The 17777-nt window shown below is 34.5% G+C and overlaps 3 protein-coding genes and 2 non-coding genes across 7 annotated transcripts; 2 read left to right on the forward strand and 3 right to left on the reverse strand.

Moving 5' to 3' along the window:
• Positions 1 to 473: 473 nt before the first annotated feature.
• On the forward strand, positions 474 to 4745 carry LOC107891644 (glucomannan 4-beta-mannosyltransferase 2). Its single transcript, XM_041100521.1, has 8 exons — positions 474 to 1168; positions 1251 to 1349; positions 1494 to 1746; positions 2872 to 2982; positions 3204 to 3454; positions 3547 to 3746; positions 3830 to 4045; positions 4134 to 4745. The coding sequence occupies exons 1-8, from the start codon at positions 839 to 841 to the stop codon at positions 4285 to 4287; spliced, it is 1614 nt and encodes a 537-aa protein (XP_040956455.1). The 5' UTR covers positions 474 to 838; the 3' UTR covers positions 4288 to 4745.
• A 3055-nt stretch (positions 4746 to 7800) lies between these two features.
• Positions 7801 to 11562, forward strand: LOC107891645 (splicing factor U2af small subunit B). Of its 3 annotated transcripts, none has more exons than XM_016816489.2 (6): positions 7801 to 8612; positions 8761 to 8847; positions 8918 to 8999; positions 9701 to 9827; positions 9914 to 10372; positions 11247 to 11562. In XM_016816489.2, the coding sequence occupies exons 1-5, from the start codon at positions 8376 to 8378 to the stop codon at positions 10323 to 10325; spliced, it is 945 nt and encodes a 314-aa protein (XP_016671978.1). In that variant the 5' UTR covers positions 7801 to 8375; the 3' UTR covers positions 10326 to 10372; positions 11247 to 11562. The 3 variants fall into 3 exon arrangements, with proteins under 3 accessions (XP_016671978.1, XP_016671980.1, XP_016671981.1); XM_016816491.2 differs by having other exon boundaries at positions 8266 to 8612; positions 10508 to 11562; XM_016816492.2 differs by having other exon boundaries at positions 8266 to 8612; positions 11173 to 11562.
• Positions 11563 to 13412: 1850 nt separating this feature from the next.
• TRNAL-UAA (transfer RNA leucine (anticodon UAA)) lies at positions 13413 to 13495 on the reverse strand. Its single transcript has one exon. It is a non-coding gene; the product is annotated as a tRNA-Leu (tRNA).
• Positions 13496 to 13883: 388 nt separating this feature from the next.
• TRNAL-UAA (transfer RNA leucine (anticodon UAA)) lies at positions 13884 to 13966 on the reverse strand. The gene has a single exon. It is a non-coding gene; the product is annotated as a tRNA-Leu (tRNA).
• A 629-nt stretch (positions 13967 to 14595) lies between these two features.
• Positions 14596 to 17146, reverse strand: LOC107891646 (histone deacetylase HDT1). Its single transcript, XM_016816493.2, has 10 exons — positions 16986 to 17146; positions 16511 to 16581; positions 16213 to 16424; positions 16073 to 16089; positions 15938 to 15991; positions 15660 to 15844; positions 15417 to 15464; positions 15244 to 15331; positions 15000 to 15111; positions 14596 to 14910 (listed from the first exon to the last, which is right to left on the reverse strand). The coding sequence occupies exons 1-10, from the start codon at positions 16996 to 16998 to the stop codon at positions 14850 to 14852; spliced, it is 861 nt and encodes a 286-aa protein (XP_016671982.1). The 5' UTR covers positions 16999 to 17146; the 3' UTR covers positions 14596 to 14849.
• Positions 17147 to 17777: the final 631 nt, after the last annotated feature.

Genomic DNA, 17777 nt, shown 5'->3' on the forward strand with positions numbered 1-17777 from the left:
TTAAACCTTCCTCCTCCAACCTTCTCTTATTGGTACTTTGGGTTTTAACTTTTAGGTCAAGGCAGTTAATGCCAATTTTCCAAGGTGAAAGTGTTGAATGTTTTTGGCTTCTGCCACCCCACTCAATTGCTAAATGCCACATCATATCTTTAAAAAGTGAACAGTGTGTTCACATTCTTGGAAGGTTATTTCAGTAACTCAGTATGCCAAAAATGTCCTCTTTATGGTCATCAACACCAAGCTTGCTATGGTCTAATTTTGTCCTTAGTCCCTGCACTCTTTGGACTTTTTTAAATTTCAGGAATTGAAGGTAGATAAAATTCAGAAGTAGGAAGAAGTACAGAGAATTAAAACTTGGTTTTACAAAGTTGTTAGGTTGTCTGAACTAATAAAGGTCTCCATTCAGTCGTCTAGTTGGAACAGTTAATGTACTGAACTTTTATGGTGACCCCCCTAAAAAAAAAATGTATGTAACTCCAAAAGAAAATTAATAGGGGGAAGAGAGTAAAAATTAGGAGTCCCAAAAAAGGACCAAATGCGACTATAAAAAACACTTTCTATTTCTCTCTCTCATTATCTACCTATCCATCTATTGCCCTGTTTTCTTCCTCACACAGCCAGCCTCTCTCTCCTTTTTTGTTTCAAACAAAACGGAAGCTACATTGGGTGGCACATGTTTTGCGAGAGAGTAAAGAGGAGAGCAGTGGCAAATTTCATTTGGGTCTCTTAGTTTTCCATGTTATAAAAAAAAAAAGAAAAAAAACGCCATTGCCGACACCCGTTTTCTTGGTTTCTTTTTTTTTTTTTGTTCTACTAGTGAGTGGGAGAGAGGGAGGCGATGGCTCAAATTTCACCGAAGCTGCTGATCCCGGAGTCGTTTCAAGTGTCGAGAGATGACATCACGGGCCAACTGGGTTTGATTTGGGAGCTAATCAAAACGCCATTGATAGTTCCCTTGCTGCAACTGGGCGTCTACATTTGCTTGGCCATGTCCCTCATGCTCTTCATGGAGCGGGTCTACATGGGCATAGTCATTATCCTGGTTAAGCTTTTCTGGAAAAAACCAGAGAAGCGTTACAAATTTGAGCTCATTCAAGATGATGTGGAACTCGGTAGCTCTAATTTCCCCGTCGTTTTAATCCAAATCCCAATGTTCAATGAAAAAGAAGTCTGTTTTTTCTCCTCTCTTGTTCATTTTTGGTGTTTTTCATTTCTAGGTTTTTTGTTGTTGACGTTGGGTATTGGAACAGGTTTACAAGATCTCCATTGGAGCAGCTTGTGGACTTTCATGGCCGTCGGATCGTCTCGTGATCCAAGTACTTGATGATTCAACTGACCCTGCAATCAAGGTAAAAACCAATATCTTACCTAAAGTCAAAACCAGTCACTTTTAAAACAGTTCCCGATACCATTTTTGTGTCCTTAATTTCCTCACCCAAAAATGATAATGCAATTGAATCGCCATAATTACCCCCCCCCCCTTATGATTGCAGTTGATGGTTGAGCAAGAGTGCCAAAGATGGGCGAGCAAAGGCATCAACATAACGTACCAAATCAGGGAAAATAGAACGGGTTACAAGGCCGGAGCTTTGAAAGAAGGGTTAAAACGAAGCTACGTTAAACACTGCGAATACGTGGCCATTTTCGATGCTGATTTCAGGCCTGAACCCGATTTCCTTAGACGCAGCATCCCATTTCTGGTCAACAACCCTGACATTGCTCTGGTTCAAGCCCGGTGGAGATTTGGTAAGCACAAACTCTAAACCGTAACACAACCATATCCATAACCGCCTAATAACAGAAGACAACCAAAATTAATACATTAAATTTAATTACCATTTATAATTTTGGGTTAGCTTTGGTGCTTAAATTTCTCAGACTGTCGGTGGGCTTATTATCTTGGTTGCTCTGTTTAGGTCATTTTTATCTTTGTAATTGGGTTTTGGTTTTTTGTCGGCGGAATTGGTTGCAGACTGCATGGGAAGCTGGCCAAAGGGATGGGTCCACAAGAAGAACCCACCAATCACGGGGGTGTGGACCCTATTTGCCCTAAGCCACCCTTTCTTCATCATTGTTCATGGGACCCATCTTTGAGAATATGAAATAGTATCATAACACCTAATCAATTATATTAATGGTAGTACTAGTAAGCATATAAATATTTGGTTAGTTTAGTAATTATTACTTCCACAATTCCAATATGGATTTAAAATCTGCCCATCTTTTCTGTATGGGTTAGAGATTACTAATTTTTTTTGGGGCTAATAGAAAACATAGAGTTAATTTTCAATAGCATGTGACTTGCAAGGGTGGTTTCGTCATTTTCAAATAAAAAAGAACAAAAAACGGTGGGATTTTGCTCTTTTGATCAACGAACCAGATTGTACGGGTCACGTGGTCAAGAGCAAAGGTCCCCCAGTGGCCCTGGAGGTTAAATTTGTCATTTAGAACCAAATAACAGCCACTCCACTTTCCACGTGCCTTTTTAACTTTTTCAAGTAAAAAATTGGGTCCCAGCGTAAAGTTTAAGATGCGGGCAGTACTATATCCATATGCGGTGGACCTTACTCCATTTTGCCGACACTTGGATATTTTCTTAAAGTCGGATATTTTCCATTCTCTTTGAAATTAAAAAAATAGTAGTAATTGGATGCAAAGGAATTAATAAAATTATTATAAAAATAGGAGAGTCAGTTGCATAGATTTTGTATGCTCCCCTCGTGTTGTCACATTATCATTTGAGCCGAAAGAGGACAAAAAAAGTCTAGACGGCTTTATATTTTGTTAATTATGTTAATTACAAATATAATAATTTTTAAGACATTTAAATTAAATCCCATGATATTCATCGATGGTACATTGTTTTTGCAGTGAATGCTGACGAATGTTTGTTAACAAGAATGCAAGAGATGTCATTGGATTACCATTTCACAGTGGAGCAGGAAGTTGGATCAGCAACACATGCTTTCTTTGGTTTTAATGGTATACATATATGATGCATTAATTTGGTCTATCAGTCTGATGGTGACTTTGCCATGTATTAAAAAGAGAGAGGTGTGTTGGTGTTTGAAAGTGAGTGGAAACTAAGAAAATATATGTAGCATTGAATTGGACAAACTCAGAATTAGTGTCGGTTAAGATGTCGTTACTAAGTCATTTATTCATAAACGAGTGTAATGAATCACATAAAAAAATGAATGCAGGGACGGCTGGTATATGGAGAATTGCGGCCATTAATGAGGCAGGTGGGTGGAAGGATCGGACCACCGTGGAGGACATGGACCTGGCGGTCCGAGCGAGTCTCCGGGGATGGAAATTCGTTTACCTGGGTGACCTTCAGGTGAAAAGTGAACTTCCTAGTACTTTTAAGGCATTTCGATTCCAGCAGCATCGATGGTCTTGTGGCCCTGCTAATCTCTTCAGGAAAATGGTGTGGGAAATCATTCAAAACAAGGTTAGAACTTTTGCTGTAAACCATGCTGCAAAATTTCACTTCTTTTACATCTTCATAATGTTGATCGATTTGTTTCGAAATACGTGTTGCAGAAAGTGAAATTCTGGAAGAAAGTATACGTAATTTACAGCTTCTTCTTCGTCCGGAAGATCATTGCTCATATGGTCACCTTTTGCTTTTACTGCGTTGTTCTTCCGCTCACGATTTTGATCCCCGAAGTTTGGGTTCCTATTTGGGGAGCCGTCTATATTCCGTCAGTCATTACCATTCTAAACTCTGTAGGAACTCCAAGGTATGACAATGGTAGCATACTTTGTTCCCCTGCCTGTTTATTGCAATTGGCAAAAACTAAAATTTTTGCATGGTTTCTTGCAGATCAATCCACCTATTGTTTTACTGGATCCTGTTCGAGAACGTGATGTCGTTGCACCGGACAAAGGCGACGTTTATCGGTCTCCTAGAGGCAGGGAGAGCCAATGAATGGGTCGTGACCGAGAAACTCGGTGATGCTGTCAAGAAAGCAGCCGATGCTGCTAAGAACAAGAACAATGCCAAAGCACCAAGGAAGTTGAAATTCAAATTCACTGATAGGTAAACAACATAAATCATCATCACTCTTTAATAAAAATTGACACAAAAAGAATCCAACAGTGTGTGTATAATCATGCTGTATCAACAGGCTGAATACGTTGGAGCTCGGATTCGCAGCATTCCTTTTCCTATGCGGATGCTACGATTTCGTCCACGGGAAGAATAACTACTTCGTATACCTCTTCCTGCAAACCATTACCTTCTTTATCACAGGAATTGGATATGTTGGCACCATCATTTAAGTAAGCAAAGTGTATCAACTTGTCTGCTGCTGCTATCGTTTGACTGCAAATATCAGTCCCATCACTTATTTTTAGTTAAACAGAAATAGTTCATTCAATATATTCAGTACCCAAAAAAAAAAAAAAAAAAAGGCGTCATCGGTCGGTCCGTTGCCATGTCTCCCTCAAAGATCATTGCTGTTAAATGGAGAATTCACCAGAAAAGAACAAAAAAAAAGTGGTGTTATTGCCAATATATATTTATACAGAGTCAGGGCCTTGGGATAGTTTGCTTTGGACAATTTGCATGTAATTGTGAGATTTATTTTTTTTCTCTTTTGGTTTTCTTTATTTTTGAGTTTCCATTTGTTAGTTTTACTGAAGCTTTTTTTTTCAAGGGAATAAAGTGAGAAATAGTAGGGTGAACTTGTAATCACAGTTAATTTATCAAATTCAAGTATTTCCATGCTTTTTAATAATAATTAGATTGCTTTTCCAAGATCACAACTGTGGCAATAATTGCAGCATCATTCATAGAATAAAAAAAAACTAGAATTATCAACTTTCTCATTAGTCAACCAAGCCTTGATTTCACTCACCAACCTCTGTTTTGTGCGTGCATACATTCCCAGGATTTTTCTAATTTTTTGCATCATTAATGCAACTGGTAAACTATTTACAGATCCTGAAATCATTGATCCCATTCATGTAAATACAGCTATATATATCAAAGTACAGAAAAAAAAAAACTTGATGCTAAAGTAACATGATGCCATACATAATTTGTCTTAGACTTTAAGCATTGGCCTACGTTTTCTCCTTTCTCTTAGAATAGATTATTTAGAATAAATTATATAATCTGGTAAACCGTCGTAATATCAGGTTAAGCTTTTATAAGTTTTCCAGATATTAATATTGTCCATAATCATTGCTAGATCTGTAATTTTCAGACACTTTATTACTTGGTAAGTTTACAAGAGACAGGTTCATTCTTACCTTTCATGTCTTGTCCCAATCATTTGCAGCTTGTGGGAAGAATTATGATTTCTGAATTAAAGTATTTCTGGTTTTAGTCCCTCTATTATGCTGAAATATAAGATTTAATCCATTACTTTAATTTGGATTAATGTTTATGTAATAACAATATTCAGTTGACAGGTAATTTTTTTATTGGTTCAACATGATTGGCTAAATTTAAAGTTGACTGCATAATTGAATAACAGTAAAAAAAATCATAATATTACTCAAACAATAGCAATTAGCTTTGTTGTCAATCCGGACCTATACTTAATGTCTTTTTTTGTTTTGTTTTTTTTATGATTGATTATAATTATTTTTCATAAATTAATTTGTTTGTTAATACAAAATTTTATAATAAAACATGGACATACCTATTTATTATAATTTTTTAATATATATTTCAAATAAAAATTTCCTCGATTTATTTTAACAATTGATATCTCTATTTAATATAATCATTTTAATATAATATCTCCCCACTTCATAATAAAACATATATTTTATATACGACTAATATGTATTGTCGATTTTTATTGCTTTTTATTTTTTTTTAAAAAGGTAAACTACACCATTAGTCACTAATATTTATAGATAAATTTTCGTTTTAATCACTTAACTCAAAAAGTTACAATTTGGTCACTAAACTATTTGAAAGTTTTCATTTAAGTCATTTAACTATTCAAAAGTTTTTATTTAACTCATTGGGCTATTAAGTTAAAAAAAATTCCGCTAGCGAGCTCAAAGCAACTATTCAACAATTGGTCCAGTGAATTAGTACCCATCAATGAGTAGAATAGCATGCCTTAAATCCAAGTTGATTTGACGATTAGTGTCGAAGATCGGAGAAAAAAATTGTTTGAATTTTGGTTTGTAGATTCGTGACATCTAAAATTGGTTCATGAAAAAAAAACTAAACTGTAGAAGAGGAGAAAAAGAACTTACGACTGATGCAGACAGTGCAAACAAAAAAAAGTCATATAACATCGATTTTAATAGCTCTGTGATTTAAATGAAAACTTTTGAATAGTTTAGTAATTGAATTGTAACTTTTCAATTAAGTGATCGAAATAAAAATTTACTCATAATTTAGTGATTAATGTTATAGTTTACTCTAATATATATATAAATAAATTTCAGTTACCTTTTTTTCAAGTTAGGAATCTAGCTCTATTCATTGAGTGGAAAAAAAAACCCAACATATTGGAACATTAAACTTAAAATGAAGCTAAATGTATGTTACTTTATGTAGAAGCCTCATTAAATTTTGGTTAACAAGTGGGGAGAGATAATTATATAATATAAGAGAGTAGGTTGAAAGGTTTTAATTGAGTGAACTGAGGCCTGCAAATTACTGTTTTTTTCTTCTTCAAAAACTGACAAACAATAATTGGCCTTATGAAAGTAATTCAATATTTAATTGCTGGTCATAGATTTAGGGAAACTTCCAAATTAAGTTTTCTGACAATTTGTTTTAAAGAAAATAAAATAAAATAAATTTTCTATTTAAATTTTTGAACCTTTTGTGTCAATGAGGTAAAGTCTCATTTTTATTTGATGAGAAAAAATCACGGGATTTAAAGTGGTGAAGAATATGAAGTCTTTCATCTTCATATATATTTTTAGATTATATTATTTTATTAGAAAAATAAATAAATTATTTGTTAAATTATTAAAAAATTAACATGACTGATGAAATAACTAGACAATGACACGTGACGTATAATATATATATCAGATGACAATATTTTTACCACATTATGTTGCAAACCTTAACTGTTGCCAACTATAGTGTAAGTGAATAGTATCACCCATAGGCAAAATGGTATTATTATTGCAAAGCACAAGGTACTCCATACCATATTATATATATATATTGCATTATAATGTAACAGCCAAGATGTGTCAGATTGCATTAAAGTATATATCTTTTGTCAATTATGATGGGGAGAATTGTAAAGAGTGGCTTTGAGACACTCATTTAAGCACACTTCGTCTCCAAGGACCACATAGCTAACACTTCATTTAAAAAAACAAAAGAAACCAAAAATTTGACCCGCTGGTGTTGCAATGAATGAAGAAAAGGACTGATAAGATGAAGTGATTAAATGTGAGAATTTAGTTAAAATTGATTTGTTTTAGTTGGTTGATGTTCAAGTATAAGATGAAATACAATAATGGTTAGCTGAGAAGTCATCTCAAACTTGCTGTCTTGTGTTTTGGCCTTTTAGGAGTGGTGTTTGATGTTTCAATTTTATAACAAAGACATATACATAGGGATCCTTTTGGTTTTTTTTTTTTGGTTATGCAACCCCATCATTCGGGGGACATGTTAGGTCCATTTTTCTGAGACATGGGGTCAGCCTCATTCATCCTTATATATACCGCCGCATCTACTATCTACTATGCTGAAAGTGAAATCATTTAGAATCCAGTTTGTCCATTTCCAGGCTTGTGAGAGTAGGTGGGGGATATTGGTGAAGTTATTTTGAAAGTTGTAAAATTAAAGTTAGTTTTGGGATAATAAACTGATTGGAATTAAAAGATAAAATTGAACGATTTCGAAAGCAGCATACATATTAAACCCATCCTACTGGGTGCTGTGTATCACGTATGATGTGTATATGGTAAGGAATAAGGATCTCATCTATTGTGTCATTCATGGCTGCCACTATCTTATAACAATATGTAAGAGGTTACCGCTGAGACAAACAAAAAATAATTGACTTAATCAAAGTTTTAGAATTTTTGAATATTTTTGTGTGAGTTAATTGGGGTGTAGGTTTTGGTTTATGGGGTTGAGTGTTCTACATGGAATGTAGTTAGAGGAGATTTGCAGAAGGATGGTATTGGATTATGATTAGCCTTGGAATGATGTGACCATAGCCATAGCCCAAAGGTACGTATATGAGCCCTGTTTAAATCTGAATGATGCCAAAGCTGGGCCTTGAAAGTCTGGACGTAACGTAATGTTATTATCCAAATACCCAAAAACCGAAAACACTTTACACCTATATTATTGATCTTCAAATCAAACCCACGACGGAAAAGAACCAGAAAAAAGGGAACAGATCCTTGGAAGAGGAAGAAAAATGGCGGAGCATTTGGCGTCGATATTTGGGACTGAAAAGGACAGAGTGAACTGCCCCTTTTATTTCAAGATAGGCGCGTGCCGTCACGGGGATCGCTGCTCGCGTCTCCACACCAAGCCCAGCATCAGCCCTACTATCCTTCTCTCCAACATGTACCAACGGCCGGACATGATCACCCCGGGCGTCGACGCCCAGGGTAACCCTATCGACCCCCGCAAGATCCAACAACATTTTGAGGTATTTCTCCTTAAGCTTTTCAAATCTCAAAGCTTTACTGTTTCTCTATTTGGATTCTGTGATTTGGTGTAGAGTAATTTTTAGTTAGGATATTGTTTAAAAGTAGCTTGGCAACCGGAGTCTTAGTGTTTTAATGTTGAATTTGCAGGCTTTTTATGAGGATTTGTTTGAGGAGTTGAGCAAGTACGGTCAAATTGAGAGTTTGAACATATGTGATAACTTGGCTGACCATATGGTAAATCTTTTTTTCCCGGAAAATTTTTTGTTTGGATTCTATTTGTTTGATATCTTAATTTTCTGAACAGGTAGGCAATGTGTATGTTCAGTTTAGAGAGGAAGAACATGCTGCAAATGCAGTCAAGAATCTTAGCGGAAGATTTTATGCTGGTTTGGCTTCTTCTATCCTTTGTATTACATGATATATATATATATACAGGTTATAGGATAATGCTTTTAAATATGATTAAATACAACAAAGTTAAGCCTTATATACATGATAAACGTATTTGAACATGGATGATAAGTTATTTTATGTATTTCAAATATATAACTCTATAAATGAGTTTAAACAGGTTATGTGTTCAGCAATGTAGGTTAACCTGTTAGTACAATTAATTAAACATGTAGAAACAGTTCATGTACAAGTTAGATGTGTCAACATACTTTGAACACGATTATTTTGTGTCAAATTTAAGATGGCACAATTATGACATAAACATGATTATTCAAACCTCAAACCAACTCAACTTTGTGTCATTTCCAAAATGTCAAGTCCTGGCTATGTTACATTATTCTTTGGTATTAGGTTCCATCCGTTAGTAATTTTGGTATTCCAATAGATGAATGTGTTGTTACCTTACCCTTTTGTATTAGTTTCTTTCTTTTCATAATATGTAATAGTTTCTTGTGTTGTTGAGTTGTCCTTTTGTATGAGCTTCTATTATTGGGCATTTTCATAATATGTAATAGATGTTTGTGTTGTTAAGTTGTCTTTCGTATTAGCTTTGATTTATTGGTTATTTTGGAAGTTCATTTTCACAAATGCTTGTATCACTAATTTGCCTTAGCTTTTTGCTACTTTTCTACAGCCCGTCCTATCATTGTTGACTTCTCACCTGTGACGGACTTCCGAGAGGCCACCTGTAGGCAGTATGATGAGAATACTTGCAGTCGTGGTGGATACTGCAATTTTATGCACCTTAAAAGAATAAGCAGGTAGGATGTTTCTCTAAATCAGCTTTAGTTTTATATGGTCATTGTTTTGTATGTCTAAAACTTTTCATTGTGTTAATCTTTATTAGGGAGTTGAGGCGCCAGTTATTTGGGAGGTCAAAAAGGAGGCGAAGTCATAGCCGAAGCAAAAGCCCTAACCGGCGTCGTAGTAGCCATGATGAGCGCCCTCATGGTTCACGTGACCATGGTAGACGGTACAATGATAGGGATAATTATCACGAAAGCCGGAGCAGAAGACACAGAAGCACAAGTCCTGGTCATCGGAGAGGTCGGAGCAGAAGCCCTGGGGGAAAGAGGAATCATAGCCCAATCCGTGAAGGCAGTGAGGAGAGACGTGCTAAAATTGAGCAATGGAACCGTGAAAGGGAGCAACAGGAAAATGCAAATAATTTTGAGAAAGATGCTGCCAATAATAACAAGAAGAATGGTAGAAATGAATATTTGCGGAATGATGATAAGAACTATCAGCAACAGGAGTAGGCTTCACTTCCAGAAGTTCATTAATCCTGATTATATCACCCTGCCTGGTTTGTCTCTCAATGTTTTTCCTTCATCATTTTTGTATTTCAACCCCTCTCTGTAGTCAGTAGAAGTTAGAAATATTTCTGCTAAGACCAACCATTCAGTAAATCTTTCTACTAAGCACATTTTCCACTGTGCAGGTAGTGCAGGTTCACAATTCTATGATATGGAATTTGAAATTTGTTTTGCCTTTTCCATTTAGGTCCATGCCTTTTGCAACTATCATCATGATGCTTGATTGTGTGCTTTTACTTTGAGAAGTTTCAAACACATGCCCTTTTTGTTTTCAGCTTTCCAATCAGTTTCTTTCTAGAATTGTTTGTTTAATTCCTCTCTCTTTGTTTACCGGTTTTATCATATTTTTCCTCGATTTCTTCTCTTCTATTAACTTGGTTTTATCGAAGTTTCTAGAACAAGACGATTAAGAAAGAAAAGTCAAAATACCTAGAGAAATGAGGTTTTAAGCTAATCAGCATACATTTACTTTCTTTTACACAACTCCCTTGAAGCTCTTCTAGTGGCCTTAATCTCCTCTGTGGAACCTTGCTACCTTTCTGCCTTCAATATTTAGTTTAGCCTTTAGCATTAGGAAAATATGTGGATTAAAGCTTTGTTTGTGCATTTATACTGTGTGTGCGCATAAATCTACAGTCAGGTACTCTGACCATGGCACGTCCAGGCTACTGAATGATCAAAGTTCATGGTTCTAATTTCCTTAAACCATCTCTACCTCAAAACTCTTTTTTAAGTCACAATTTTTCTGTAGGAAATCGGTATACTTATCAATGTTAATCTAGTTTTGCAGGTTCAGGTATTCCTGCTCCTCGGGACTGAGCAATCATTTTAATTGCAACTTTATCATGGAATTTGTGTATACAGGTAGTCCATTGGGTGCCAAATAAACTGGTGGTTTAAAGTATCTTTTGGGTTTAACTTAAAGAAGAAAACAAGAAGCACCTGCAACCACTACTCTCTCAACTCTGTTGCATTGGGTCCTAACCACAAGCAAGGAGTAATAGTGGTATTAGCAAAGGCTCTACTTAATTTGCTAGACTTTGTTATTTGTTATATTTAGTTGTTAACCTGACAGGTTTGGTGTTTGTTGGACCCCCAGAACTATGTTTTGTGTTAAGACATTGAAGGACCTGTTTGTTTTTTGATTGAAGAAACATTTGGTGATTGGTAGTTATTAAAATCTGTGTTTCCCTTCTAACTTCTCATTTCTTTGTTCTGTCTGCTCACCTCTGCCACACTTAATACCTAACAACTGCTACAGGGCTACTAATCTATTTAGTTTTATTTATTTATTAATAATTAGGTCAAATTGTATACGCAGTCCCTGTGCTAGTGAAATTAGTTGCACTTTAATTTTAGTAAAATTTAGTTCTGCTTCTAATATATTATTCTCATATGGGTTATTAACGACTTGACAATTTTTTTTGAAAGGAAAAAATAAGTAATCCGGGGCTCATCACAAGATTAAAAACTACAGTTAGGGTTAGGTTGAAAAGTTATTTTCAAAATTGGTTTTAGAAAAAAGTGGTAGAAAATTACTCTATAAAAATATTTTTTGGTATTTTGCGTTGTCTATTACAGTCAAAAACTACGGTTGAAAGTTTAAAAAAAAATAGTCATAATTGTAGAAAGTAAAAAGTTAGTAAAATTATATGATAGTTAAATAATTTAATATAATGATAAATGAAATATAAATTTTAAATATTTTTAAGTATTTAATTGTACGGTTGTCAAAGCTGAAAAAAATAAAAATCTATTTCAAAATATAAATTAATAGATAGCAACAAGTATGGTCATGTCCACAAAAATTGATGATAATTTTATTTCTTTAACAAATAAAATAAAATATGGGGTTAAAAATAAAAATAAAAATTAAAACAAAGTAAAAAGAAATAGTAAAATAAAATATAAGAAAACCAATATGATAAACTCTAGCCGAAAGGTAAAATTTTCGTTTTGATTGAATAATTTGACTGTTGATATAAAGATAATTTTCAATGTCCTTTAATAAATTGGTTTAGTTGTCAACAATCGCCTAGCAACTTACTATATTGTTACCTTCTCGATAATCAAGTCAATCATCATTAATTACTTTCCTTATTGTTAAACAACCCTATAACAATTGCTTAATCAACTAAGGGTGAGTTTGGATGGGCGGTGCTTTTACCTGCGGTTAGTGTAAAAGCAGCGGTGGCGGTGAGATTAGATACTGTAGCGATATTGTAGCGTGAGACAAAAAATAAGCTAAACGCACCGCACCGCACCGCACCCAATCGCCCATCCAAACCCACCCTAAATCTCTAATTGACAAAGCAACCGTTCTAAGTTATCAAATACCAACCGAATATTTAACAACGTTGAATAATTGTAATTAATCCAAAAGACATGCAAATACTAAAGAGTAAATAAAAGATTAAGAATAATTATATCTCACAAACTTTAGATAATCAAACTTCAACTAAAAAAGAGGGATAAAAACCCATAAAGAAAATAAAATACAAAACCAAAATAAAACCAATAATGGTTATATCCCTCTCTCAACCTAATAATGTCTATTTATAGGGAAAAATATAATGGAGAAAATACAAAAGTGCCATCGAATACATAAAGCGAAATATTTTTAGGGTTTTCGACAATTTATGCGTCAAACTTCCAAGTCCTTTTTGGATATATTCTTGACATTTTAGGGCTTGAGTCATGAAATAACTTTAACTAAATCTTTCAATTCCTTTCAAATCAATAAATTATGAACTCAAAACAAAAGTCTATAGTTTAAATTATTATCAAAATACTAAAATTGCATAATATTAAAAGTACAAACTATAAAAATTTGCCACATATAAATTTTAAGCTACTTTATCTCTAATTTTTCTCCGACATCCACCCTTCATGCCAAAATTTCAAAAAGTTAAATTCAAAATGATTTAGTTAGTATCGAAATATAAACAATTATTAGGAAAAAATTTGTAGCCCATGAATTGAAAAAAATTACTGTCTGCATAACATTTCAAACAAGCCAATCAAAATTACTGCTGGCTGTGAGGTTCGAACTCACGCGCACTTATGTGCAGCAGATCTTAAGTCTGCCCCCTTAACCACTCGGGCAAACCAGCCAGTTGCAGTGTTAATTCCACAACTACTTTACAAAATATATTAATAAAGTAATAAAATTAAAATTAAAATTTACTGGATGTGAGATGCGAAATTAGAACTCACTCGTACTTATGTGTATTTGATCTTAAGTCTGCCTCCTTAACCTCTCGGGCAAACCAGCTGATTCCAATGTTCATTTCACAATTATATTCATATTGTAATATATAAAGCAAGAAAGTAAAAATAAATTTAAATTTTGCTGGCTGTGAGGTTCGAACTCACAAGCACTTATGTGCAGCAGATCTTAAGTCTGCCCCCTTAACCTCTCGTGCAAACCAGCTGTTCGTTTCACAGTTATCTTTTCATTATAATATATAAAGAAAAAAAGTAATAAAAAAAATTAAAATATGCTGGCTGTGAGGTTCGAACTCACGCGCACTTCTGTGCAGCAGATCTTAAGTCTGCCCCCTTAACCTCTCGGGCAAACCAGCTAACTGTTCACTAAACCATATATAGAATTATACTTACGTTGGTGTTACAGTGGTCATTTTTATCTGATCAAGTATTACAACGTCCTTGGAGAACAGACAGACAGGCAGGCAGAGCAATGTTTATAATAGGTACAAAGAGTTCATACCCATTGTTTTATTACTACTATCATATCTGTTGCTCAGTCTTCCATTGGAACTAAAACAGATGCTTGGAATTCATGGATGGACCTTTTTCTATATGCAAAAATTCAAACTCTTCAGTCAGAAATTTTAGTATAACTCAAAATTTTTGGTATGTCCTTTTTTTCTTTGAGCGCAGCTTAATTTCCTGTTACTTGCATTAATCATTTGAAAGACAATAGCATGCCACTTTTCTCAGGTGTTATTGTTGTGGTGGATATTACAATTTTATATGCCTACTTTCAATTATAATTTTTTAACTTATCCTTTAGCCATTTGTTAAAATGAATGCACTAAAGCTTGCTGTGCATTCCTGAAAATGATAACACATTTTGCATTACCACTTGAAATTATTATCATTTTACCAGTTGAAGTAGTTAATACTAAGGTTAACCATATGATGAATACGCATTGCCATTCAACATTTCGTTATCCAAAAAAAAAAAAAATACAAAAGTTTAACTTCTATAGGCTCCAAAAACATAAACATCAAATTTAATGCCAGAAAAAAAACAAGACTAAAATAGTAACCGATTTGAGATAGGCAACAGTACACCCTAAATATATAATTGCCAAAACGATAAGCTTTGAATCAGAAGCAAGGGGACTCAATTGCCTTTTTTAAACAATAAACTACCAGTTTACTAAGAAAAGCGTAATCTCTCAAAAATTAAACATGCACATGAGAGCATGTAATATCATCTCATTTGCCACCATGCTTGGCCTTCTTGTGGGACTCTAGACCACCCTCGGAACCAAAGGACCTGTTCATGGTGAATGGAGGGAGTTAGTTAAGAAACCAAACCGATTCAAAACAAAATTGGAAGCAGTTCTAAAAGTTATAGGCAATTACTTGCTACAAGATCCACAAGAGAATTGACCACCAGACTTTGGACTCTTTCCAGAAGTTTTCCCAGCTTGCTTTGATGGGTGTGGGGTTGCAGTGTGACCACCCTTCTTACCATCTGCAAGAGCAAGGAATAATGAAATCATAAGATCTTAAAGAAATGAATGCCAGATCCAGGTAAACCATTGCCAAAAAAATGTCGAAACGATATATGATACGGCAGAGTTTCATGTGAACTATGAGAAAAGACCTGTCTTCTGAGGTGTCGCTGCAGGTTTGGCCTTCTTTGCAGAAACAGGTGTTGCAGCTTCTGCTGGTCTCTTTTTGCTCGACTCAACCTTGAAATCCAGAGACATAAATTTACATCAACTGAATCAGGTCAGATTGAACAATCAAGTACCAGTTAGAACCCACAAAATGTACCTTCTTAGGTGTCTCCTCATCCTCATCTGAACTTTCATCCACAGACATCTGTCCAGAAGAACAGAAAAACTCAATCCAAATTTCTCAATCACTACTTCAACTAGAGAAAAACAAATCCTTAAAAATTATCAAACTGAAGTCACTGACAATAAAATTAACGTCATATCAAAAAAAACACCACTCAGAACAAAGGGAAAGCATTCATTATGAAATTATGGTTTTGCTTAGTTTTGAGAAGAGAACCTCTTCGTCTTCATCCTCGGAATCATCTTCATCATCAGAACCACTTCCATCCTCGGAATCACTATCATCATCATCGTCCTCATTTTTCTTGTTATTGCTTGGTTCTGCTATCTTGACAGCTTGTTTTACAGCATCAGGTTTCCCAGCATTAGCTTTGGCTGTTTTTGCATCTGTCTTAGCTTTTCCTGTAATGGAAGAAAATGTTTGCAGGTTGAAAGTGCAAATTAGTAGAATCTTCAATTATTGATACTAAATTCCAGTACACAAAGAGAACTAACCGTTTTCAGCAGCTACAGGAAGTTCCTCATCCTCGCTACTTTCTTCCTCACTATCTGTATATAAGAATAATACGCATGAGAAATACTTGATTAAAGCAATTTGCAATTAGGCAAAAGATATATTCCATTACTCACCAAATTCCTCATCAGAGGTGACAGAAGACAGCATAGAAGTCAAGGAAGCACAAGATTTCACAGGCAAAATTCACATTAAAAAAAAGGTTTGGTTATCACAAAAAAGAAAAACAAAATAATTGCTACTGATAAAAGGATATCCTTCCTCTGGGACAAAAGCTTTGTAACCAAGGAAATAGACGCTCCCATTTTTCCAGTTGTGAGAGAGCTCAAAGCCTTGCTCAAATACTAAATCAAAACACAATTGCGGGCAATTCTGGTGGGAAAGTGTTCCGAGAACGAGTTTCTTCCCATTAACATTCACATAGAGGGGAACCGACTCTGCTTTGTTCTTTGACTCACCAAGTGTTGCCTAAAACATAAGGCAACAAAGCAGATGGTTTTAGATAAACAACAATAGATAACAATATCAAGTTAGACAAGCAAATCGTTTCCAACCTGGGAAAGATGGATGACATGACTGGCACCAGGATCTGTTTTAATAGGCTGTCCAGCTTTAACTTCAATACCTAATAGTAGCATTAAAAATGATCCAATTTAATTAACCCAAATTGAAATGAAAACATGTCCATGTCTTAAGTATACTCCTAAAGCATATAATTTGCATATAATCATTTTCAACAAGCTACCATCCAATGAAAAAATAATTACCATGTGCCAAATCATACTAATAAATCTCAAATAATGAAACCAACAACTGATGCTATTAGCGTTGACACTAGTAAACCCAAAACCCAATCAAACACGGCCACAAAAACAAGCTTCCCATTGAAAGAAAGAAGTTTAAATAAAACCCAAGGGAAAGCTAGCATCATTTCATTGGAATTTAAAAAAAAAAAACCAAAGCTTCAAAAAATAAAAGAAACATAAACATAAAATCGAAGAGAGATAAGTAAAAGAAAGAATGGGTTACCCCAGAACTCCATTGATGAGGATGATGAAAGACAAGTGAGAGGACTAAGGTTTTAGTGGCGTCTGAGAACTAGGGTTTTAGGAGGAGTGGGAGAAGGTGAGAGTAAAAATACGCCTTCTAAAGAAGAGTGTGGAATTGCATGGCAATCGAAATGAATTTATAAGCAAGTTGCCGCTTATTTTATTTCTAGGGTTCTTTTAAAAAATAAATATATTTATTTATTCCTTTTTCAATATTAAAGGATTTGTTTGTGAATTGTGAAGGCTTCCTTTTCGGATTATGATCAACCCATATGTTTCGTAAAGCCAATAATAAGCCCATCACTAAAACTATCTACAAATACCTAAAGACTAGGCCTCATATCTCCGTATCAATATCACTCTTTGTTTCCCACTTAAGATTTGGGTTTAAAAATAAAATCAATTGAGTCTTAGCTCGATTAGTATGTGTATTATTGTCAATGCAGAAGGATGTGTATTCGAATGCACTAAAGCGCATTATCTTCTTATTTATGGGGTAGTTCTAGGCATTGTGTCAAAAAAAACAAGTTTAATTAGAACTTATAATGAGATTGTTCCAAAAAAAAAGATTTGGGTAAAAAAAATTAGCTGCGTTCAATGATCGACACCTCACCAAATTTTCACTCCCCAAGTGGAGTTAAGATTTTGATATGTGCCCTTAAATTGCATTTAAAAATTTAAGGGATAAATCTCAAAACTATACATAAACTATGATTTAATGTACAATTTTATACATGAACTTTAATTTTGTACAATTTTTGCACGAAATTTT

Source organism: Gossypium hirsutum, chromosome D09 (assembly GCF_007990345.1).
Source record: "Gossypium hirsutum isolate 1008001.06 chromosome D09, Gossypium_hirsutum_v2.1, whole genome shotgun sequence".
Classification (NCBI taxonomy): Eukaryota; Viridiplantae; Streptophyta; class Magnoliopsida; order Malvales; family Malvaceae; genus Gossypium; species Gossypium hirsutum.

What these genes read in the sequence shown, in the direction of transcription:
- LOC107891645 (XM_016816489.2), top strand. Translation starts at nt 8,376, where the DNA reads ATGGCGGAGCATTTGGCGTCGATATTTGGGACTGAAAAGGACAGAGTG. An exon ending in ATAACTTGGCTGACCATATG is followed by an intron (nt 8,848 to 8,917) that starts GTAAATCTTTTT and finishes TTTTCTGAACAG; the next exon opens with GTAGGCAATGTGTATGTTCA. An exon ending in TAGCGGAAGATTTTATGCTG is followed by an intron (nt 9,000 to 9,700) that starts GTTTGGCTTCTT and finishes ACTTTTCTACAG; the next exon opens with CCCGTCCTATCATTGTTGAC.
- LOC107891646 (XM_016816493.2), bottom strand. An exon ending in ATGAGGAGACACCTAAGAAG is followed by an intron (nt 15,332 to 15,416) that starts GTACATTTTGTG and finishes CTGGATTTCAAG; the next exon opens with GTTGAGTCGAGCAAAAAGAG. An exon ending in TCTTGTGGATCTTGTAGCAA is followed by an intron (nt 14,911 to 14,999) that starts GTAATTGCCTAT and finishes CACCATGAACAG; the next exon opens with GTCCTTTGGTTCCGAGGGTG.
- LOC107891644 (XM_041100521.1), top strand. Translation starts at nt 839, where the DNA reads ATGGCTCAAATTTCACCGAAGCTGCTGATCCCGGAGTCGTTTCAAGTG. An exon ending in TGCTTTCTTTGGTTTTAATG is followed by an intron (nt 2,983 to 3,203) that starts GTATACATATAT and finishes AAATGAATGCAG; the next exon opens with GGACGGCTGGTATATGGAGA. An exon ending in AACTCTGTAGGAACTCCAAG is followed by an intron (nt 3,747 to 3,829) that starts GTATGACAATGG and finishes GGTTTCTTGCAG; the next exon opens with ATCAATCCACCTATTGTTTT.